Source organism: Taeniopygia guttata, chromosome 2 (assembly GCF_048771995.1).
Source record: "Taeniopygia guttata chromosome 2, bTaeGut7.mat, whole genome shotgun sequence".
Taxonomy (NCBI): Eukaryota; Metazoa; Chordata; class Aves; order Passeriformes; family Estrildidae; genus Taeniopygia; species Taeniopygia guttata.
Window position 1 is genome coordinate 147,191,877 of NC_133026.1, and position 25,606 is coordinate 147,217,482.

At 37.0% G+C, this 25,606-nt stretch overlaps 1 protein-coding gene across 14 annotated transcripts in view; it reads right to left on the minus strand.

Moving 5' to 3' along the window:
• The window catches only part of TRAPPC9 (trafficking protein particle complex subunit 9), a 440,655-nt gene that overhangs the window by 211,124 nt on the left and 203,925 nt on the right, over positions 1 to 25,606 (minus strand). For all 14 annotated transcript variants that reach the window (XM_072925042.1, XM_072925047.1, XM_072925045.1 and 11 more), the window contains one exon: positions 18,978 to 19,068. In XM_072925042.1, coding sequence (XP_072781143.1) covers positions 18,978 to 19,068 — 91 coding nt within the window. The remainder of the gene's footprint in view (positions 1 to 18,977; positions 19,069 to 25,606) is intronic.

The window sequence follows — 25,606 nt, forward strand, 5'->3', positions numbered from 1 at the left end:
CATCCACCAGCAGCAAGTCGTTAGCTGCAAATGAAATACATTCACTTAACAAATAGGACTGGAATCACAAGTCATCCTGGTTTTGCATGAGGGATACAGCATTAGCATTGACAAGACTCCCAAAATGAGCAAATTTAAAGGACAGGACAATTAAAATGTTAACCACTGCCTGCAGCCTTCTTTGCAAAAGTGTTCCCAACATTGCCACCATCAAGCAACTGCTGCTTCAGATGGGAGTGAAGTGCCAAGATCTTGCACTTTGCTTTAATTTGAACTGGATCTGCAGCATAGGCTGGGTATATACAATAAACCGAAGTCACAGATTAACTCAAGTAGATAAGCTGAACTCTCCAGACACTGCTCTGTAACAGTCAATAAAGTGAAGTGAAAAGATGACACCCGCAGATGTACATACACAGCTTTGTACCCTTCCCACACCTCCTGAAACAGCTCAATGTGCCTCTAATAACAATCCTTGATATTTCAGATGTTGCAACGAGATTTAAACTGAGAAGCCTAAACTGGAACTTCAGCTGTGTCAGGAATCATTAATCCTTTTATAGAGTAAACAGGAGCCAAATCCATTTTGTGATGACAGACTGCAAATAAAGGGACTTGCAGTGCCATCAAACATGCCAAGAGCATCACTGCAAGATGCAACGTAGGTATATCAGGTCAGAACGAGGTCAGAACTATATCATTTCCATATTTCATAAGGTTTGCCAAGTTCCAAATTAGAGGCAATCACATCAATCTCAAAACATGACAGCAAGAAGATAAAAATTCCCCTTGGTTAACAAACAAATGAAGACAAGAGTATACACATCTCATATAAAGAAGAAAGGAGAACAGATGAAACCTCCCTCAAAAAGAAAATCATTCAGATAACAGTAATTATAGGAATTATAGGCAAGTATTCTTGTCTTCACTACAGACACAGATTTGACATTTCCACTCTCTCAGAAAAACTATGTATTTAAAGTATGAAACCAGTAAAAAACAACTGCCAACTGCTGCATGTCCACTGACTCTGTGTCAATACAGGCTGGAATTTCTTTACTCTGTGATTATTTTCAACCTATCTCTGCACAAGGAAGAAATTCAGGGGAGAATTTAATGATTACAAAGTGTTTTAGCAACAGACTTGCACTGATTTTTTTCAAATTTACAGCAAATTTGAGTGTCAGTAGATACCAAATTTACCAGTCTTCAGTTTGAGGACAAGGCACAACCAAGCAGGAGCATTTGCCCACTGGACTACAAAAGACCCTTCTTTGTTTTTACTAACCAAACTACCAATGGTAAAAAAATAAACACCAAAAACCCCCAAAAACCCACAACAAAAAACCCAAACAATTTTTTAAAATCCCTTTGTCTCAGAAATGTTTGTCTAATAAAGCAAAGTGGGTGGTATGTGAACAGGTAACTGTCAAAACAGCAACCATGGGGGAAAAAGAAAAGATTGTCATAGTGATTGTAAAATTTCAACAAAGACACAACCACTAAAGTAATTACAGCCAGTCTAAGCCCTAACAGAAGTGAAATAGTCTAAGACAGCAAGAGAGATTGCAAAATGGGATTGCTCAGGGCTAATGATTATGAAAAGCATCAAGATTTACTAGAGAGGTGAAGGAAAACTCACATACAGCAATACTCTAGCAGCTAGAGCACTGAAATCATGGGCATTTTCACAGAAAATAAACACAATTTTATTTTATTCTAGGTCCCTAGTCTGTGACCCAGAACGTACTTTCTTTCCCCACAACACCTGGGCTGTGAAAGGTACAAACCTATGGAGCTGTAATAGATGTGAAAGCCATAAACAAATAATTTATTAATCTGCAGTTAAGATCATGGATTATGAATTTCTGTCATTTTTTTATCACATGCTGACTCTTTTTGTAGTCCAAATGAGCCTCTCTCCACCTATGGCTCCTGTTTCACACGATGGCAAAGCTGAGTTAAGAGCTGCCTCCTGCCCTCCTCTGTGCCCATCCTGGGGGTGCAGGACACGCTAACCCAACCTCCCAGCCTGATCCCACCCAAAACCAGAAGCTATTATTTTTTTCTGGTTTGGTTTTCATTTGTTTTTTCCTGCTGTTTTAGTGAGTTGAATTGAGTCACTGTGCCATGAAGTGACACAGCCAGAAACACCTGAGTTTCTTCCACATAAGAGTGAGAGATAAGAGATAATGTGATTAAGCAACATCTGGCAGTTTTGATAGGAGCAACCATTACTGCCTTGTCTTTTCACAAAGCCATACCCTCCTTCCTCTGTCTTTCCCTTCAGTCAATGTCCATTTACCTAAATCACATTCAATTATGAAAAAAAAAAAAAAAATACTTGAGATCCATTCAGTTTCCCCAATTCTTTTTTGATAATTTTTCAATTTTTTGGTTTATTTATGTAGTGAGGACAGGAGCTGCCTGTTAATGTGTGCTCACTCTGTGCTGCTGCCTGGCACAATTCTTGCAGAGGGAACAATTTATCAGTTATAACCACATGGATTTAACCAAATATTGCATATACAGAAAGCTTGGGAAAGATGGTGTTAAAAACTGGTTTGGGTATACAGAGAGAGTAGAATTAAAATAATTTCCTGATATGAAAGAAACTGTTTTAAAAGGTATGGGTTAATGGACTCCATGTGTCAGAAGATAGGACCCTTCAGCAGCAAGACCTTGAATCAATTGTTTGATAAGTACAATTAATTTCATTATACCCTGAGAAGAAAGTGTACCCATCAGTGTATTAGTGTACTCATACTTTTCCTATGCTACATGTTTGGTGAATAAAAGTGTTACATAGTAGCTTATTATTATTAAAATATTATTATAGTGCCTGTGTCTCCCAAAGCAGCAAAAGAAACTTCCAAACTCATATCCTCCAAAAAAATCTTTTCATTTTTGTAAGCCATCTGTCAACAGGCCATTTCTTCTCTGTCTTCCCTTTGATCATACAACCCTAATTTTCTCAATGTGACAATTAATCTCTTTCCCCCATGATTTTTATATAAAGATATTAGAAAACCCTCTGAAGCTGCCACACTGTAGTCTCAGCTAATATATGCAGACTTGTATTCCTATAATTATGTTTTTTCCCCCCCACTCATTTCTCCCTTCTCCCTTTCATGTATCATCTATCGTATCTTGTCTCAATAGGACCACATGATCTTTTTGTGCTCACTGAGTTCCTACCCAGTGTGCTACAAGCTGTCCTGTGCCAGATATAATCACCCACCACCCACAATTCTGCTCCTCAAATTACCAACAGAAATGTCCAGGCTATTTTTCCTTTGGCAAACACTGATTTTATGCTCCCATTCATGCACTGCACTGATACAAAAATGAATGGTGTAGATGTCAGGCAGAAAAGTGTGTGCCTGAAATCCTTCACTACTTCAGCAGATTGTCTTTTGCTCACATTAGGTCTTATCTCATTTAATAAAAAAAAAAAAAAATTAAAAAAACCCCAACTTTCCTAGAATGAATCTTTTGAAGAATGGGTATTGAGACAGTCTTTGGGAAAATAAAATCATCCTCCTAAGAAGCAGAACATTTAATGTGATTGGATACATCATTCCCCAAGCCTTCATTTCATGCACAAAATCCTTTTGATGCTTTATACCTTCGGTGTCACAATAAAAATATCTTCTTATTACTGAGGCACGATAAGAGAGTAAACAGCAGCTGTGTGATAGCACTGATGTAGCAGAACAAATCCCCCTGAGGATTCTTGACCTTTCAGCCTTGGTTTTCAATGCTGCACCTAAAAATAGCTTTTCTCCACTGACAAACACTACAGCTCCATGCTGCAGAATAGCAATGAGGAGCTTTATGCTCTAATGGCTTTGCTATAAATAGAATCTCTTCAATGCTAAAAGCTCTTCATTAAAAGGATTAGTGACTACAACACACAACAGGAACAGCCAATACCAAACCTCAGGCTTTGTAGCAGAAGCTGATTTTAAATTTATTTGATTTTAAGGTTTATGAAGTGACTGTGTAATTTGGTGAGTAAAAAAGAATGAAAAAGAACCCCCTCCCCCCTTCCAGGCAATTTTTTGGGGGGCTGTTTTTGGTATAAAATTAATAGTTTGAAGAATCAGCTTCCTACTATTCTCGTTTTCTCCAGTTCGATGCCAAATTGACTGTATAATGCAATGTCAAAATGGAGCACAAAGTCACAACAAAACTGATGTCAATGCTTGAGCATAACAAATGATCAGTTCTCTGCTAGAGCAGAAAAATTCCCATTCCTGCCTGGCTTCAAACAGGAACACAAATTCCCCCAGGGCTGGGCTGTGGCTCGTCTGTGCTGCAGCAGGAGTCACATTTGGGGACTGAAGCAGCAGGTGACAAAGGCAGGGACGAGAGGTGAGCAGCAGAATGGGAACCCCACTTCCCATGTCTGGGTAAATACCTAAAAAAGCCAGCATTAGGGGGTTACTCTGAGATGCACTGGCAAATACCATTGGTGATGCCTCAAAATACCCAGCCATGGGAAGAAGACCAAAGACAAAATGTAAATAAAGCAGAAATAAGGCAATTTTTTAAGTGATGAGTTATCCCAACATGGCAATAGTAAAATGTTGCCCAGCAAGTCTGAAACTTCCAGGAAAAAGATAGACTTTATTTACCAAATGAGAGATAAATTGACCATCTACAAATATTAGAAGAAGACAAGCTTGTCAAATACTCTGTTAACAAAAATGTGTCTGAAGCCTTCAGAGATTTTTTAAACTTCACTGATACAAATGCTGGTGAATGTGTAGTCAGTCAAGGAAATTCAACCCCCCTGAGACTGATTGCTTTTGAAGCTATGCAGTAAACTTGCATATCCACTGGAAAAAGGAAGCTATCCCATTAAAAGTACTGAAACAAGACTGTGTTTGCAGAACCTTAGGAAGAAAAAATCAAAGACCCATGAGTGGAATTCATTGATGGGCAACTGCACGTTCCAAGCACTGGCCAGTCCTGGGTCCATACGAGCAAGACTTCAGCCTCAAATAAAAGCTTATTTCTTGGAGCACTTCCATGTGTATTGAACATCTTATCCCAAAACATCCATCAGATAGAAGGTAATTGGAAGATATATACTGAATATCAAGCCTGCAACCCACTGAGGTTGTTAAGGACAGGAACATCTGTCTATAGAGCCATTCTATATTTTTAATTGACAAACCAGTGCACCTCTGTTTGCCCATCAATGAATTCCACTCATGGGTCTTTGATTTTTTTTTTTCTAAGGTTCTGCAAACATGGTCTTGCTTCAGTACTTTTAATTTGTTTGAATTAAAGCAGATGTGGTAATGTAATTCAATTTTTTTTTAATAAAAGCCACAGATCTGAGTAGTTGAAAGCAATGGCACATTTAACTATATTCTGGGTTTTCCTTTTTTATATTTGTTTACTTTTAGAGAACAGAAATTTTATCAAACATAAGCCAAATTTAGATTACCAAAATAACTAAAGATGGCTTTTCCCCCTCTGACATTTAGATAAATGGGACATTTTGATTGCCTGCAAAAATTTGCTAATAGGCAGAACTGCATACTTTTTTTCATTTTAAATTAGAGGATTTGCTACTAACATGCCATATGCTGTGTGATATGTTTAACAGAATGTTACACTTCTAATTGCATACCAATCAAGGCCTCGTATTTTTCAACAATTAGCAGAGTAAAGTATACATTTCCTCGTGTCGTTGGTGCTTTCAGGCATCCAACAACGCCTACAATATTTTAATCCACACTTCTTCCAAATCACAAACAAGATTTCTCTTCAGTGAGGGACCTCCAGATACAGGAGAAGGAAAAGGAGAGGATGCAAGCAGAGGAGAAAGAAAATTTTATTTCTACCGACAGCATCATCCTTCTGACTTCCCAGGATTTCCCACATAGGTCTAAGATATTCAACCCCATAAAAAGGGTGAGGATCTTAGCTGGGGTTTTATGTGAATCTGTTCATAATGTCTTGACTGGATGATGTTTATATACATATACATATACATATACATATATATATATATATATATATATATATAAAAGAAGAAAGAAGTCTGCAGCTATTTCTTTCTGACACCTTAAGGATCTTACAGAATGAATTTATCTGTACATTCAAAAATCACCTATTTTCAGGGTGAAGAAAACAGAAGCTCTCTAGTCTTGGCAATTACACCTAGTTTGAATGCAGTATGGGATTGGAAAACTCAGGAAACAGCTCTCCAGGTAGATCTTGGTAACCTTCATTTTTAGGCAACAGAAGTTATCCAATCCTGATTTTCACCATACAGTTTTCAAAATTTTCAAGACATTTAATGCTGATTATAGCTCATTTTTTATTTGTATCTATTAACTCACTTGCTGATACTCAAATTTCACTAACAATTATGAGTCTCCCCATGATATAATTTAGTATTTGTAATGGAGCACCAATGAGCTACCTAATGAATAGTAAGATGGCTTGGATTCATTTTAATCCCTGTTTCAAAATAGAAAAAATCCCCAATTACTTTTCTCCTAGACATTATCACAGATAATTTACATTTTACAGAGTTAAATATTTACTTGTGTTTATTCCTGTGTTTGCAAACTTTAATAAATTCAGTTTTCCATCAGAATATGAAGTAATAAAATTAAAGACTGGAAAATCACTGTTTTTAAAGGTAGTTGTAATGTGCTATCAATTGGCACATACCATGTACCCAAATTTAATTTCTAGTGAAATGCTCAGGGCCAGTGGAAACTTTAGCACTGGAGACATTTTAGGCTGCACATGCATCTCCTGTTTCATCAGTGTTATCTCAGAAAACCCCTTCACACAGCCTCCTCTCTAGGTTTTTGCCTGCCTGGAAAGGCACAGGAGTCATCACGATATTATTTCAGTTTAAAGCTTCTTCTCAAAGGTAGTTTGAAAACTTAATTACTGCAAGTTTATGTAAAAATATTACCATCCAACAATATCACCTAATGATATACTGGGAGTAAATAGGAATGCTCTTACAATGAACTTCTGGGAATAAAAACAATAACTGAACAGTCAAGGGTGACATTTGGAACCCGTGCCACTGAGAAATGTCCACAATCCATACAGATACAGTGAGGTTCTAATTAGAGGAGTAAACTACAATGTGAGATAACTGATGAGACAGCCAGCCTGCTTGAAAAGCTCAAAGGAGCAATGTTTTAGAACCTACAGGCCACTAAATCTGAATAAAATGTAGTTCCTGGGCTAAACGACATCTGTGGTTTTCTGCAATGTTTTGGTCCCTTCACCTTTAAATTTAGGCATGTAATAATTTTCTGCTGAGTTCATACCATCAAAATATCCAACTTAACTTAAGGTTTGCTGATTATTATGGCACTTTGGCAAACTAACAGCTCCACAGCCTGAAATTCCAGCTGAATGACAGAGGTAAATGCCATCTGTGGTATTTTACATAAATTAGGTTAAATGACTGGATTATTACCAAGTTGCCAGCACCAGAGGAATACAAAAGACATTTCAAAGGAGAATGAGAAGGATCCAGAATGATGTCATACCATATATCAGGGTTGTTGGTAATTTCACTCAATACATAGCCTAATAAATGATTTATTACACTAACAGAAGGGTTTGTGAAGGTTAATTCTGCATGATGAACAAGTGGCTGGATTTGTTTTACTCTCTCAAAATAACAGAAGAGTTTCATTGTCTGCCACAGTGCCTTTTGAGGAACAGCTTCCAGATTATCAGCGCCAACCTCTATTACGAGCTGCCTCCCCTATCAGATGTATATCACTTCATGTCACACTCCTGCTCCCTTCTGCTCATTTTTACTTGTCTGATTCATGCACAGCATTCTCAGAGGTACAAAACCATGTACTGTGACAGCCACAAAGCCAAAACAATTCCTCCCAAGCAAACAATCCTGTATTGCCTCTTTGTCGTTCCTTGTCTTGTGTCATTCCAGAATTATTTTTTTTTTTACCTTTGTGTAGCATCTATTTGTACTGCAGGGATTTCTGAGTATTACTGACTCCAAACAACTGCACTACAACCTTCCCAGAAATGCAGTTATTGTGTAAGGAAAACTAACATACATTTGAAATTCACTTGCACATCTGGGGTTGCTAACAACTGTTAAATTTCCAGCTGGTAAGGCTGACATTGCTTTATTACACTATTGGTCATGGTGCTGAGTACTTGAAACTTGAAATTTAATCAAAATTAACTTCTAATGATTTTGGTGTTTTAATTATCCTGTATTTAATCAGGGTGACTGCATTATTATCCATCTTAAACATTCAAGATCCTACTAGAGATACACTAGAGAGACACAGCAGCAACTTGTCAAACACTGTGTTGTAGCCAGGCACCAGCAACTCTCACATTGGTCTTAATTCATAAACTTTAGTTTGAGCCAGAAGGTTTAACAAGCTGGATCTACTCCATCATTGCCTGTTTCAAACTCCTGCTTCTGAGACAGGCAATGCTGGTTTCAACAGCTTACATCATGTTCTGTGAAATACTAAATATTCACTATAACTTGGTGGTTGAAGAAGGACAACAGAGAGCCTTGGAAATTAAAGCAGAGATTAATTTTTAAGGTGGATCATTAAGGATCCATGTCAGGAATAATGCTACTGAAGATCTAAGCTTGTCAAGCAGATCTAAGAAAACAAAAAAAAACCACTTTATACTAGACACAGACAAAGGCTACTGAGATAATTGTGGGGTGAGAAATTAAAAAAAACCAAACCAACCCTCTGCTATCAAAGAGACTGGGAGAGTTAGTCCTGACTGCTGTCTCAAGATGCACAAAAGAAAGAGCAAGAGTGATAAAAGGCAAACATAAGAGACTGAGAAAAGCTATTTCAACTAAAGAACAATATTGACATGAGAACAAAAGAGCTGGAAATGAGTCACAAATAAATTTAATCTTGAAATTCCTATTTGCAGTAAGGATCTCAGACGGAGCTCAATAAGTTTACAAAAGGCTCTCCAAACAAAATTATATTGAGACACCTTCTGCAGTCTACTGAATTAAATAACATGAAGATGTATATTTCATGTTATGAGATTAATTTAAAGCAATATGAAGACAAAGCACAATCTAGCAAGTACTCATGAGCAGAAATCATTCCTTCAAACACAGCCGAAATGTTTGACAAAAACAGTTCATAATTAGTGAATGGTGAGTGCATTGCTGATTAATACCTTCATTAGGAACAGATGTTCAGAAACACACTCGTTGATCCAGCAAAAATACATACAAAATTATAGTTGCTAGGAAAACAGAAAAGGTCATTTTGACTCTAACAGGCAAAAGTTCAGGTTGTTCACTCCAACTGACAGCTGCTCACTGACCTTATTTCCATCCCAGCCTCAGATCTGAGATCACATTTCTCACTGGTTTTTATTTTCTGTGCTTCACAACTGCTTTTTGACTATTTGGTTAGTGAGATAAACCTGGAAGTGAAACATGTATGAGAAAAGAGAGGTTGGGAGTTAAGCACCAGAAAGGAGCTCAGTGGTCAGGCCAGTGTGGACACCCATCCCTGGGGGGGGGTCAGCTCCTGTTTTGGGAATTTATGCCTGGGCCTCAATTACTGGGCACAATGAAGAAACTACAAATATGTCTAATTTCAGAGAAAGGTTCCAAGTGGCCTAATGCAGAGCTGCAAAGTCGTGTTTTACCCAGCCTGAGCTCTGAGTAAGCCAAGCCCCAGCCAAGAAGCCCTGTCTGGTCTGGGCTGTTGATTACCCCCCAGCAGGCGACATCTCCAGCTGAAATCTGCAGCTTGTGAGCAGCCTCAAAGCAGCTCTGAGGCTCCATGTCCTGCTAAAACAAATTTACTAAATGCTTCCACACCTGGGAGCCCTGATGGAAGGCTTCCCACCAGAACCATTGAGGCTGGTGGCACCTGCTTCTGCTCTCAAGTTTCTGATTTATGGTCTCCAGTGCTTTTCATACCTGCGTTTTTCCTTTGACTTGAACAACTCAACCCCATCTTTCACTCAGAAAACTGACAGTTGACTCTTTATCAAAGCACAGAAATGTAATTATTCTCTGACACTTCTTTTAATTATTGACTATTCCTTCTGCTGCCTTTTTTTTTCCTTTCCTGAAGTTTTCACATGAAGCAACCAATCACTTCTCTGCATAATTCCAAATACTGTTGAGATATTTTACCCTTTCCATATGCTACTAACTTTTAAAATTGACTCTTCCTTATTTCATCTCATGTGTCTGGCCTTGATGTAGAAATTCTGTAACAGTTCTGTATGTGTCTGGTATTATTGAGCCACAACTTCATATGACACTATGCAAAATGTAATAACTAATAAAAGCAAACTCAATTATCATTTGACAAAAGCCCTTTTGTACAAAGCCATCCTGCAGAATGCATTTGCTCAGCTTCCCTTCTATATTCTGAGATGGAAAAAATGTCTCTTCTTCTGTAACTTTTTCTAATGTGTCCACAGGTAATGAGAAATGTTACTAAAGTAACACTGAATTTATGCATAGTAATGAAACAAACATTAAACAAAAAGTCCAAGTTCCCTATTAAGTATACATTATGAATAAATACACACAATTACAGCTCAGAAAATATTTTCTGTTTCACTGGCTTCTTTTGTAAAATCAAATCCATTAATGATTCAAACAAAACAAATTAAATTAAGTTTTATTATTTAAATTAAATTTATTAAGTGTGTTAATCCAAAGGTCTGAGATAGAAAATAAGAAGCAAAAGTAATATCAGTTCTGATAGTGTTTTAATAAAGGGACAACGGGGAAATGCAATAGGCTAAGAAAAATGGAGGAAAAAATAGACTGCTAGATGTCAAACTTGAGAAAGACTGAAAAGGAAAAAATGAGAGGACATGAAAGAAAGCATTTCAGTCAAAGCATAAGTTTCTTCATACAAATCTGTCTGCTCTGATCTCTGTGCTGCTGAGGTTTTGACTGTTGGAAGCTGTTAATTTCAGAATTACAAGGCTTATTGAGCTGGATTTATGGTCTTTGCAGTTGGTAATTCACTTCTGCTTCCTTGATGAAGTAAAGGACTACTTCAGAATGAACAATGAAAATGAAGCCAACTTCCCTCTCCTCAAAACATCTGGAGAGCTTCTGCTGATGGAAGGTCACACTGCCCTTAACCAACGAGTCAAAATACATGAGGTGGGGGAAGAACCCAAGTGGAAATACTTGGAAAAATTTGCTTTTAGTATAACAAAATAAGAGGGAAATGTTCAATTTATCTTGATTAAGTACAAACTTCAAACTACCGCAGAGTACATGGGCACTTTTACCAAGAAGATGTCACGGCCCAGTGAAATGACAAATTTTCTTGGTGAGAAAGGGCCTGATCCCAAGCACAGCACGGCCAGTGAGGCAGCTGCTTTCATTTACAGCATTCCTGGCTTTCAGGTACAAGCATGTGCATTGGGTTTTTAAAGTGAAATAAAACAAAAGCTGAGAAGTGTCAGCAGCCAGAGAAGGAAAGCCCAGTTTCAGCCTCTGGACTGAGGCCTCCCCTCCTGTTTATTGCCCCAAATCAATCTCATGTAAAACCCGACCTACCCAGGCTGTTCAGAGTAGTCCTCCACTACAATTAGCATATTTTCCATTTCTCATTCTCTACACACTTAACTGCATAATTCGGTTAATTGTTGGGTAATTAAAATCTTGCCTGATCAAAACATTTTTCTTGCTTTTCTTGTTAATACATACATCTTCTGATCTAATTTCCATTTTTTTAAGTTGTCCACAAGCTGAAACTTTTTTTTTTCTAAATTTTTATTCAAATGGTATTTTCTATATTCATCAAAGTAATAGAAATCTATTTCCCTGCAGATTCACTGATACTTTTTCACCAACTACCTTACAAGACAGCTTTTTTGTCTTTTCAATCTTCTTCCTTACAATTATCTTCACATAGTTCTTTTTGAACATGTAACCCATTGTCATAATTATTACAGTAGCTTTTCATTTTTTAATTTGGATGTTCATTTAATCTATTATTCAATTTTCTTCTAACAATACCCAGAAAATGAAGTACCTTGCATAACTGCATGACAATTTATCATCATTATGGTGTTTCTCAATCACCTGTTATGGCTTAACTGAAATGTCATAAGGAATACTCCTATACAGAAGTAAATAAGGCATGGCTGCTCTTTTTTTTTTTCCTTTAAAAATATAATGGTTTTCTAAATTAAATATTGAACATATTCACTCAACACAAAAAAAAAAATTATTAGGCACATTAGGCCTGATCAAGCTTGAATGAGTTAGTTTTTCTTCTTCCACAATGTCCTATTTCTTTTTCTTTTTTTTGTATCTGATTAAGCACCAGGTTTTGGTACTTTCCTCTCCACCAGTATTTCTACTGGAAATTTATTCTAAAACCCTTAACATTGTGCTGAAAACCATCTGTGCTCCCATGCCAAAAGTTGCCCTACTTCAGCAATTTTTCTGCTCTCCTGGTCTTCTGATGGATTCCTGGAGAACAGTCAACTTTTGATTTTGCTAATTAAAAAACTGCATCTCAGAGATACTGCAGCTCAAAGCAAGCAGACTGTAGATTTTCTAAGTAGTGAACATAATTTACTCGCCAGATTTTCTCAACTTTGGAAAATTGATCAAATTTTATTCAGTGTAATATCTTTGTAGTATAAACCTGCTAATAGTCTTCATTCCTAGATCACCTCTGAAACTTTACATTTTCTTGTTCTGGTTTGATTTGAGCTCTTCTGCTAAGAAGTTTCATTAGAGGTTTGGACAAATGTCACATACATATTTCCTCACACCTGAATTACTCTGGTACCTCAGAGTAACACCCAATTAAATAATTTCCAATCACTTCAGACAGCTGAACATGTAGCAGATTTCTGTGTAACTTGTCTCGGAACATTTCATCCATTTCATTTATGGCACATGGTCTTTGAGATTACTGAAATATTGTAGAAATACAGAGAGAGACTTTTGACCAAGACCTGCAGTGACAGGATGAGGGGAAAGGGTTTTAAACTGAAGATGGCAGGTTTAGATTGCACTTAGGGAAATAGTTTTTTACAATGAGGGTGGTGAGACAGTGGAACAGGTTGCCCAGAATATCTGTGGATGATCCTAGACCAGTACTCAGACTTCTCCATCAGTAATTATTATCCCATTTTTCTTCCCAGTCTTCTCATTGCTTTATTAGAAGTGGTGGACCTGAAGCTCCAGCTGCCAGTCCCGTCACAAATCTGATATGAAGCAACCACTGACACTCACACAACCTCTCTCAGGCCAGTCCCTAAGAGGTTTTGTTGATTTATTTTCACTTCAGGGTGCTCTCTTTATTCTTAGCATCTTTCCTTTGAAATCTCTACTGATCTGGTTGTATCTGAAACCTTTTCTGTATGAGTTTTTCTTTTCAGTTTTGAGTAACCAAGGCTTGGGTAGGAATTAGAAACAACAGCTGCTTCAAAACACATCACACAATAGGGTGTTTTGACATGAGAGACCATTATTCCTATGCCAGATGCCCCAGTTTCATCAAGTTAGTCCATTTTTTCTGAGTACTACCCCAGTCCCTCAACACTTCCCAGGAACTAAAGCATGTTGCTTGCTTGACATTGCCAAAATATCCTCCAAAACAGCCTGCACACAAGCTGCTAAGATATGAAAGTGTTCCCACCTCTCTTGGATCTTAAAAATAAAAATGAAAAACCTGAATTTTTTTCTAAATGGATGAGAAAGGTCGGTTACCTTGCAAAATCCATTTATCACCAGATTGTTGGTTGTCCTGTGAATCAGACTGTGATTTTCTATCTTACAGACAAATTACTCTTGAGATTTCCTGGCTAATGCTCTTGGTTTCATCTTTCCAATGATGACAGTGGCCAGACTATTGTAATGCTAAAATAGAAATAATTGCAGATTATTTTAGTTTGGTGAACAAACACAATAATTTTCACCATTTTTCTCAAGGGCAAGCCCTTATATACCCTGCTGATTAGTTTGCATTTCCAAGCCCGTATCTGTATAATATAAATTATCATGTCTAGGGCCTAGGAGGGGTTTGTTTATTAAAAGAGAAAGTAAAACCACTTCCTTACAGTTCCCCAATAAGTTCAGTCTTTAAAAACATATCCAAGACAGCCTTGGAATTTCAAATATGGAGCAGGAACATTGTAGGACTGCCCTGTCTAAAACCAAACTCTAAATAATGGTCATGTGTGCAGAGATCTGGCTCATTTTAACTAAGCCCGTGTGGACAAGATTGTCCAGGGGACATCCAAAACACAGCTTAGAGGTGCATCATTTACTCACTGGTGGACAACACAAAATTTTTTCCTGTGTATTTGGGATGCAGTGATCTCACACTGCTGAAATCCCTTAATCACATGAATTATGGAAAGATTTAATTATTGTCTAAGGTCAGGCTGGAAACTACAAAATAAAATTGGTGAGCAGCTTCAGTAATTAATGTTAATATCCGCAAAACATAAAGCTGTGAAAACTGATTATGATTTGGTGCTAAGACATACAGTTAATTATTAAGATAATTTATTTTTAAAGTAATGCTTCCATAAGATGCTTTGTGAAACTTAACCAGACTGAACTTCCAAACAAGCTGTCATGAACCATATGTTCATAAAACATTTCAAAAGACTTTTGAATCAACATCTTTTATTGATTCCAACTACCTCTAAGGAACAATTTAACACCACCTTCACTTCTGAGTTTTTTAGGTTTCTCTAAGTACAATATTCTTACATGCTGCAGGTAGGCACAGAATTTATTGTGGGCCCACAACAAGGTGTAGCATTTTCTACCAATAAGTAAATAATCAAGACTTTGTCTACTGCCCATCCCTTTTCTTATTTATGACCTGAGCAGCACCCAGCATCAGTTATTTTAGTTCTCCTGTAATCACATACTAGGAAATAAAATGCACTGCATTGTGAAAAGGCATCCAAGTGCACTTAAACATTAATACTGTACTGAAATTCACTTTTTTTTTTTTTTTTTTAAGAAAAAGGGAAGAATAAATGAAATTAATGAATGAAATGGGTGAATGGAAGCAAAATCTATTTCTGGACTTTTTCCATGGTGAAGCTTGACAAATGCATGTTTCTTGGAAAACTACTGTTAACAATATTAGAGTTCATGTATGATCATTGATTTTCAGTTTTTCAGTTAGTTGCTATGGAGAAAGAAAAGCATTTGCTTGATATATTAAAACCTCTAGCACTTTTCAGTGTCTACATTCTAAGTTCCTAAACCAATTTGCTCCTATAAATCTTCCCTCTTATACACATGAGGGTCATCAGGAAAATATTTCTATACCTGGTGCTTGCAAGCAGTGAAGGAAGTTAAGTTTATTTTGGTTTATGTAGGAGAATTCAAGGTAAGTTTCTGTTGTGAAATTGTTTACAGCATTCAAAGTGTTAGAAGACTCTTGTTTCAGAGGAACTTCTCCCTGAATGCAGGACAGTCCCAAGCCCAGCCTGTTCCAGGGTCAATCAGGAACCACTTTCAACCTCAGTTCAAGTTCAAACTCTACTTCAAGTTCAGTAAAATCTTGAGCACACATTCATACCAAAGATAATTTTGCTATGGAAATCAGAAGAGCACCATCAAAACTGAGAAGTGTTCTGTCCTGGGACTTTGCTTGCTTGCAAAGTCAGTGGAATAAATCAAATAAAGATTGAAAAATTCCTGCACAGGCAGCAGCTACAGATGACTCCATCAGATCATTTCCAACCCCAGCATGGCACACGCCTTTGAGGAGGTTTAGTTCTCCTCATTATACTCTGTTTCCTTGATTTGATGATATTAATGTATTCACCTCAAAACCACATCTATGCCTACATTTGGTTTGTTGCCCAGCTGCAAAAAGAAAATATGTCATAAATTTTAGAGAACATTGAACCTGCTGGTGTTGAGCAAGATGCTGCTTTTCAGTTATGTATGATTTACTCACCTGCCTCACAGACAACTTCATTTTACAGAGATGTCCTAAATCTTAAAATCAATTCTAACAACACATTAAGAACTCTCACTGCAGCCTTTGAAGTATTTTCTTTTTTATGATTCCTCATGTCTTAAATACTTTTCCTTTCCCCAGTCATTAAATCATATGAAATCAAAACAAACTCTTCACTACAGATCACTTTTTTCCCTTCTCTATGACAAATTTCAAAGGTAACTTCTTATCCTCAGACTAAAATTTCAATGTCACTAACTTTTGATTCTACTCTTTGCCTTGTATTTAATGAAAAAAGGACAGGATTGTCAAATTTACATGAAAAATTGTTTCAATATGCTTTCGTAATTCTCGAGATGTAATATTAACTCTTATATGAATTAAATATGCCAATTTTAAAAGGAATGTTGGAGTACAGCTTCTACAGATTTGAATAAGAGCCAGTCATTTTTTTAATCAAAACCATGTTAAATATTCATTCATGTTTCACTGTGAGCACTTATAATAAAGCAAACCCTTCAGTGTGACCATCAGTATAGCAAAATCCTTGAATAATCATAGAATCAATTTTTTTACATAAAACGAAGCCAAATTTTTTGCCAGTTTATGCAAAGTCTCTGTTACAATGATGGCCAGTAGTAAAGAGTTCATAGTAAAACACAAGTTATTGTTAACATATGGAAAAACAAAACTCAAAGCAAAGCCAGTAATAATAACAAGCAGTGTAATTATTAAAAGAAAAAAAAACCAGCTGATACTACAATATTATAGTATTTTAAACTCTTAACATGTTTCTATGCCTTTAAGAATTGAATAGGAAATACATTCTGGCACTGAAAGAGAATTTAAGTCCAAAAGATAATGTGTCACATTGTCTAAGTGCATGTACAAGGCACTGTACATGCCATCCCCTGGCTGTCCAAACACTTTAACAGCTCCTTATGACTCCCACCTACCAAACAATAATAACAATCTCTTAATTCCTCCTGCATCCCACACATTATTAAATAAAAAATCATTTCTGTTTTGCCATGGTGCAGTCTGGAAGGACTGCAGGACCTGCAGGTAGGGTTTCCTGGCTACAGCACTACCAAAGATTTAACTGATGAATATTCAAAATTATGGTGAACTAAAAGAAGCTAAAATGTCTCCATTGTCTTTAATTTTCAAATTTTGCTTTTGTTTTCAATGCAATTATGCATTTAACCAAATTGTCCTTTTCAATAATCTCTGCAGTAAACTACAGCTTCCACATGAACATACTTTGTGTGTTATACAAAACAGATAATATTCATTAGCAATTTAGGACTTGGAAAAATGAAACAAAAAATGTTAAGTAGACTTCTGCAAAACTGAACTTTCTACTAGGAAATACCATATGTAAGTGGTGACAAACCAAGCATTCAATATCCCATAGGATCTCCCTTTCCCTGCTTTGCTCAGTGTAGAAAATTAAAATGTACAACAGCATCAGTCAACAGACTGCTTCAAAAGATTTTGCAGCTACGAAGCAGAGAATATCACAGAGTTTTGGCTGAAAACTCAAGTAACTGGGAATCTTTAACTGAATTAATCAGCAGCGTGAGAAACAAGTAACTCCACAGGAGATTTTATTGTAAATCAGTGCTATGTTCATGTTTTTCAACCAGTGCATCACAGATCACTATTCTGGCAGGAATGCCAGGCACAATTCTATGGTTCAAAAAGCCTCTTTTCCTAAGAAAACAGTGGAATTTGGCATAAAGAGAATTTAAAGGAGCAAACCAAGGGTACAGGGAAAGAAGAAAAACAAGTTTTTCATCCTTATGCAGAAGTGATGTCTTATGCAGAAGTGCCAAAGGAAGGTTTTCCACCACACAGCCCAGGTTACAAACCTGCTGATGGTCAAAGCCACTCTGCAGAGCCAAGAAGGGACCACTGAGCTCACAACACACACCTGACACAAACCACTGGTTTTACTGGTGAGTCATGGCCAAAACCCTTCAATCATACCAAAAAATGCTGCCAAATCTTTGAATTCTCTGAAGAACTGAGGCCAGGTAAGCTTGATTTCAGGGGTAGTTGATTATGGCTAAAGTTGGACATACTTAGAACAAACTACTTTAAACCATTTTTAATCTTCTCATTTGTAAACAAAGCGCTCACAGGTTTTAACATATGAGTTAAGGGTGGTCAAGATGCTTGAAAAAGACCAAACAATTAAAAGAGTACACAAATAATGGAGTCTGGGGTAATTTCAATGTTAATAATTAACACGGGCAATAGTGATGGACCATTGTACCTTAAATTTGCTCCCCATTAGGTCATCAAAGTATTAAAACAGAGTTAAATAGAGCAGAGAGTTTAATTTGATTTAAAAGCAAAAGCTTTGGCAACAATTTGCTGATGACCTGGGGACTTTATCTGAACTTGTAACTCACATGGAAGTGTTGGGAAGGAAACATCCCATGTTCCAAAGCCTCTGAACAAGCTTTGTTGAGAACCTCAGAGAGAAGTTACATTATTATGACTCTTCAAAATGAAATTAATTTAGATTTTTATTGTGGGAACATCATTCTAAATGGAAAATTAAGGCAAGTAATTCTTCCCTGGTCCAGGAGTAAAAACATTTTCTGCACCTCAAAAGCTAGTAATGCAATTGTCTGGGCCATAATAAGAAATACATCACAAGGACATTACCATTCATATGAAAAAAAATCAGAGAAATTACTTTAAAAACACACTGTAAGAATAAGGGGAAGACAACTAGGACTGAAAATTACAGGAAAAAGTGCACAGTCAGGTTTCATATTTACTACCAATGAACAATGGTACTTAAAATAAAACAGATATCAATTCTACATTTATCTTCAGCTAAGTAAAACAGCTAAAGGAAAATAAAATTTCTACCAAATTCTCTGCTATCACAGATTGTCAGTAAATTAAAACATTATCATTCTCATGCTGCTGAAAATTACAAGCCAGTAGATTCTCTAAAAAAGATCATCAATCCATTTTCACACCACTCACCCCACTGGAGAGGAGCCAACTGCAGATGCTCCAGGACCAGCTGATTCAGAACCCCTTCCACACTTGCTTCCCCTTCACGCTTCAAGGAAGGGTAAATTGGAGTTAAGGAAAATTTTGTTTCAGAGAGGAAAAAGGCATGTGAGACGCACAACTTTTATTATTGCAAATCAAAACTGCAATCTACAGATTCATTAATATGGTTTATTAATCCATAAATTGACCGTCAGTAAAAGTACAGCAGTTGATATCTTCTGAAAATAAAAATTTAATTCCACTGAGGACTGTTAAAGCAAAGGTAAAATATACTTGAACCATAATAAAACACAAGGGTAAAAAAGTCTGGGAGCAGCAAAAAATGCAAAACCTTTAAGTATGTGGTGTGGGATGAAAATTCAAAATGATAAATTAGGAACAATCTGAAAACAAAGAGGTTAAAATTTGATAGGGCAATAGAAAACAGAACAAAATTTAACAGGGAAACAGAAAACGGAACAAATGTCTGTCAGGATAGTCCTGACTGCTGACTTGGTGCCATTTCCATGCGGGTGCAGAGATGTTGGACAGTGACAGTGTCATTACCAAGGGCAAACATCAGACCAGAACCACAGGCACAGAACCTGCAAGCCTCCCTTTCTACCCTGCATGAGCTCAGAAACAGGCCCAGATTGAAAGAGAACAAATTAGGAAATTGTTCTGACTATTAAGGACAGCAGAGCACTGAAATAAACTCTTGTGGACAGAAGAATCTCTTTTGAAAAGGCTTCAAAACAGGTTATACAAGTGCTAAAATAAAAGCATAGACAATATCCAATGTCATGCAAAGCCAGTATTATCCATTTAAACAAATTAGTAATAATTTCGTGTGATGAGTCAATCTAGATAAGTTTTATTTGTAACAGGAAGAGCACTGGATTTCTTTATTTTGATTCCCTGACTGCAGAAAGGCACTGAATTCACAGGGCTTGGATGCAGATGTCAGCACCATCTTGTATCCAGGCATCTGTCCCACCATAATTAAGGAATAAGCTCCTAGTGAGATTCATCAAGATTTCCACCAACTGCTCCAAAAGTACTGGAGCCCTGGTTCTCAAAAATATATCAAAAAATATCTGAGCTTTTATCAACGGCTTCTAAATGTGATCAGTCCCTTTTCTGTAAACTCTGGAGAGGGACACACATCATCTGACTGCTGAAGTAGATATTCACCTGTGTGAGTTAAAAGAAAATTAACAAGCGCTGCAGATCACTAATTTCTACCACAGGACATAATCTTGCAGGGTCTCCAGGAGATTTAAAGAAAAGTCTTGAAAGCTCAGAACAAAAGCAAATATAACAGTGATTGAGACTCAAGAACTCAGAGATGACAGAAGAGGAAAATCAATACCACGTACAGGATTCTTGCCACAATTTTTTAAAATATTCTCATTATACCCTGAAAAATGTCACAAATAGCACTTTTCTTTTTTCCTCCTAAAGAGACCACAAATAAAGAATTCACAAAGCCCAAAGAGTCTGAAAGCTGTAAACATCATTAAAGAAATCATCTATTTGGAAAAATGAAAACAGCAGAATATCACCTTAGAATAGTGCTGCTGCTGAAAAATGAGACTCAGAACACCAGCACAACTAAAATAATTTCCATAAAACACACTAGAGGGTAGAGAATAATTTGAATTACTTCACAGATACAGCAGATAAATAATTCTGTTATCACATCTTTAATCTAAAGACTGTAAATGAGAGAAAACACTAATAAAAAGGCAGTATTTAAAAGATGCTTTAAAACAGAGTGGCTGCCATTAACTGTAACATTAAACAAACTTTTATGTAATTTACTCACAACAGACTCACAGTGCTGCCTGGAATATCACAAATTTTCACTGTTTACAGCTTCATGGAAAGCTTAATGTCTCAACTAACACTATAAAGTAACTATAAAACAGGTGATTCTCCCTTCTTTATTGTTGGTAAATGCTATCAAAGCAGATCCATGTATTCAGAGGTAGAATATTCCTCCTGGAACATAAAACCACAGGAGACAGTGAGGCACATCTGGGCTGCTGTGTCCACTCAGGGCTCCTCAGGACAGCAGAGATGTGGAGCTCCTGGAGCAGGGCCAACAAAATGAAAGGATGGAGCATGGAGCAAAAGGGAAAGGATGAGGGAGCTGGGGATGTTCAACCTTAAAAAGAGAAAACTGAGAGGGGACCTCATCCCTGTCTGTCAGTGTCTGCAGGGGGGGCTCAGAGCAGGGTCAGGCTCTGCTCGGTGTGCCCAGCAAAGGGACAAGAGGAAAGGCAGGAACTGATGCTCAGGAAGTTCCACCTGGACATCAGGAATAATTTATTTCCTGTGCAGTGACCAAGCACTGAACAGATTGTCCAGAGAAGGTGTGGGGTCTCCCTTACTGGAGATATTCCAGTGTTGTCTGGACACAATCCTGAGCCTGTGCTCTGGGGTGGCCCTGCTGGAGCAGGGAGGTTGGAGCAAGTGACCCCACTTTGGTCTCTTCCAGCCTGGCCCATTCTCTGATATTATTTGTGGTTTTCTGGTCACACATTTCAGGAAAAAAAGTTAGAAATCTAACTTAATGGCTCTTTGCAAAAGCTAAAAATGTAAAAAAAAAAAAAAAAACCCAAAAAAAACCAAAAAAAAAAAAAACCAAAAAAAACCACCACAACACCGTAGCCAAAACCAACCGCCACCCAGAAAAAAAACCCAAAAAAACCACAAACAAAAAAAAAACACCAAAAAAAAACCCCACACCAAAAAAACCCTAAAAAAACCCACAAAAAAAGCCATAATAAAAAAAACACTAACAGAAACAAACAAACAAGCAAACTAAAAGTGGCAAAAAACCAAAATAAAAACAAAAACCCCACAAACCAACAAACAACAAAAAAAGAAACTCACCAGAAAAACCCACAAACTGATTAACAGAGACAATTGTGTAATAACCCAAAAGCAGTTTAAGTTCTCACAGCCCAAATTTTCAGATAAATAAATTTCCTTATTCCATCACAAGCACCAAGCTCATTTTTAGCCCACTGCTTATTGTCATCTAGAGGCAAAATGAATTCTATAGACAAGAAATAGCTCAGTGAGTGTTCTTGTGTATTAATCTGGAGGTTCAGGATCTTATTTGTTTATTTGTCAAAAAAATTGATGTATTAGTTTATCTTAGATACATGGCCATGGTTTGTAGAACTGATGAGAAATTTCAACTTTCACAATTCCATGTGAAAGAAAAATGTAGCATTTAAGTGGTTAGGCCATGCACAGATTATTTGACTCATGAAATAAATTGAATTTGTCTAATAAGATCATTGAATGAAGCAGCAGAAAGGAGCCTGGAGGCAAAGGAAGGAAAGGTGAGACTGAGATGCAACCAAAAAAATGAACTTGTTAAAACATAAAGGAATGAACACATAAAGGAATTATATGTTCACATGGACCTACAGACGGAGCTGGATCATGGAATTCCATCTCACTGATCTCTGTCTCCTGACTTTATTATCAGGCAATTACATAAAATTGTTCATTATAGGACAAATATGAAACTGAAAATTGCAACAAACTCATTACCTTGGAGATGAAAAGTGACCAAAATATGCAATAAGAAAACATAAAAGGAACAAGAGAGAAAAGCTTACTCCAGAGTTTGCCTAAGACAAAGCCTTTAGAAGTCAATGAAAGCAAAGGAGTTGAACAGGGGTTGCCAAGATTCCCTTTTATTCTTAGCTCAAAGTCAAAGCTGATAAAAGACACAAGTATAAGATCCAGGATTTAAAATTCATTGAAAAAGACTGCCCAGATAAACACAAGTACAGACTGGCAAGGTTAAGTCTGACCTTGCAGAATTCATCTACTTAACCAAATCTCCACATATTTTGCTGAGGTCTCACTGCCATCACAAACCTGCTCTTCTGCTGGAGCCACATTGCTGACCCAGGCCTCATTTCCTAAAGTTAAATCCTTGTTATTAACAACACAGGCATCAGCCAGGATTCCAACATTGACTTCCAGCTTCCAGCACAACAGTTCATATTTAACAGTTCAAGACATTTTCATCTGCACAATCAAATCAGCCCCAGTGGGGCCTCAGAGCTAACAAACACACAATCACCAGATGCTGTTTAAAAAACAAAACAAAACAAACCTAAAAACCTAATTTTTCACAGTTGACACCCTTATTTCACGTTTCTGTAGCAACAGATTGAATATGATATAAACTGTTTCGAACCAAAAACCTAAATGACAGTCAAATGAACCAGTTATTTCCCCAGGGAAAATTTTGATCTTTTACACTCCCTGGATTGTCTCATGTGTAGCTGGGTACTCACAATTAGAACACAGTCTGTTACCTAAAACCTACTGCTTAAAAAGACAATAGTTTTAAAAAATGGCTTCTATCTGGAAGTTACTCACGTTTTTTCTCCCTACAGCACTCCACATCTTGCATCCTAAAAGAAATTATTTTCAATACATATGTCCTTTGCAAATAAATTCAGGTGGGAGAATACACATAATCATAAAAAAATAGCAAATGTTCATAAGTAAGAATTATACTAATTAAAAATAAATCTGCGTTAATTGCACATTTTATTTACAGCAGTTACCTTATTCTTATTTTAAGCTTTCTGCTTGATTATTACTGTGGAATTTTAATATTAAAACTAATTATAAGCAGTTATTTATGGTATTAAATAAAAGTTATTTTTGCAAACAATAAGAAGCAGCATAGAAATTTAAAGAAACCTTTACTGATGCACAGAAATTCCACAGGATGTAATACTCTCGTAGCTGATGATTCATATTTATGATCAAGATAAAGTCATCAAAAATGGAATAGACACAGAAAAGTGAATCTCAATAAGAGTTATCAGTGATTTGCTGTCAAGCAAATGAGATGACTCAAGGTTCTGTCTGATAGATAATAATTTCAAAATTCTGATTGGCTACTTTGATGATGAAATACAAAAACATTCATAATTTTAATGTATTGGAAAATATGTCAGTGTTCACAAACCGAATAAATGAGTGGAATTTATGAAGATCACTGAGATGAAATGATGAAAAGTTCCAAGTACCACCCTAGAAAAAATCAACAAATCTATAAATAAAAATTGGGAATAATAATTCAGTCAGTTATGCTGGATCACATGCACAAAAAAAAAAAAAAAGTCAACCAGACAATAGAATTAAAGAATAGTTCTCAGAGAAAGCATCATCTTTGAAACCTGGTAGGTACAATTTCATTCTGTGAGAAATTTCACCTGCAGTATTGCCTCCAGCTTTGGATCCCACATACTGAGAAAAATAGACCTGTAGTGCAGGACAAAATCAGCAATATGACTGAAAGAAAATGTGCTTTGAAAGAAATTTTGGCAATCAGGTTTAAATATGGCAAACAAACTGAAGAAAGGGCACAAAATACAATTCAAAAAATGTAAGGAAACATTGCAAATAGGACAGACTTCCTATACATCACAGATATTAAGGTTGAAGTAAAAAAAAAAGTCTAACTACCAGAAAAGTTAAATATGGAACATGATATTTGAGGTGGCACTGGAAGTCTGTCTCACTTTTTTAAAGGCTGTTAGGGCCAGGTTTAGAATATTTTCAAGAAAATGACCCCAAAATGTTATAGTCTCATTTCACTGAAATAGCAATTCCTTCACAGTACATTAGAAAATTTCTCTGACTGCAATCAAACCTGGGGATAGCAAAAGATGGATGAAAGAAAGAGTTTAGTTTTCAGAAGTCATTCTCTGACCCATCCCTCTGCCCAACTGCACAAATCACAGAATAATTTATACTGAAAGGTAATTCCAGCCACTGTCCAGCCCTGTGCTCAAAGCATGGAAAAGACTGAAATTGCACCAGGCTGTTCAAGGCATTGTCCAGAATTTTTTAACGTCTTCAAAGACAGCAATTTTACAGCACTTTGGGACAACCTGTTCCAGTATCTGAGCACCCTCATTGTGAAAAGGAATTTTCCTAGTACCTAACTGGAATTTAGCAGTCTCCTCACAACACACCTTGCTCCAAGAGTCAGATGAACTTTGTTGACTGCTGCACCTCCCAGGCTTTGAGGAGACTGCTCCTGGATGCCCAGCAACTCCACTGGGACCAGGACCAGCACCTCTTCCAATCCTGCCTTCCCCAAAGTCTCCTCTGCTCAAGCCCAGAGTCATTATCCTGCCATGTGCCCTCCTCACTTCCCTCAGGATATTGAGCTCCATCATCCCAGGACAGCTACAGCCAAACTTCAAACACTCCTGCTGGATCATCTGTTCAGGGAGCAGATCTCACACAGCACCTACCAAATCAAACCATCTGATACCTGTACACAAAAACTGCCCTGAAATTATTTCAGAAATAAGCTCACCTGCAACTGGAAGACTCTTCCAGTCCTTAAAGAAAAGTTCATCCATCTTTGCTTCTTGTTTGGGTGGTCTGTAACAAATGCACAGCACCTCACTCTGTTGGACAACTCTGTCCTTGGGCAAAAAGCTTTCAATTGTCTCATCCCTCCTTTCTTAATAATTCCCTGTGCACACTCTAATTTCTCTTCCACATGCTTTTGCAAGTCCTGATATAAGCATCTGGCGTGGGCCTTGGATCAC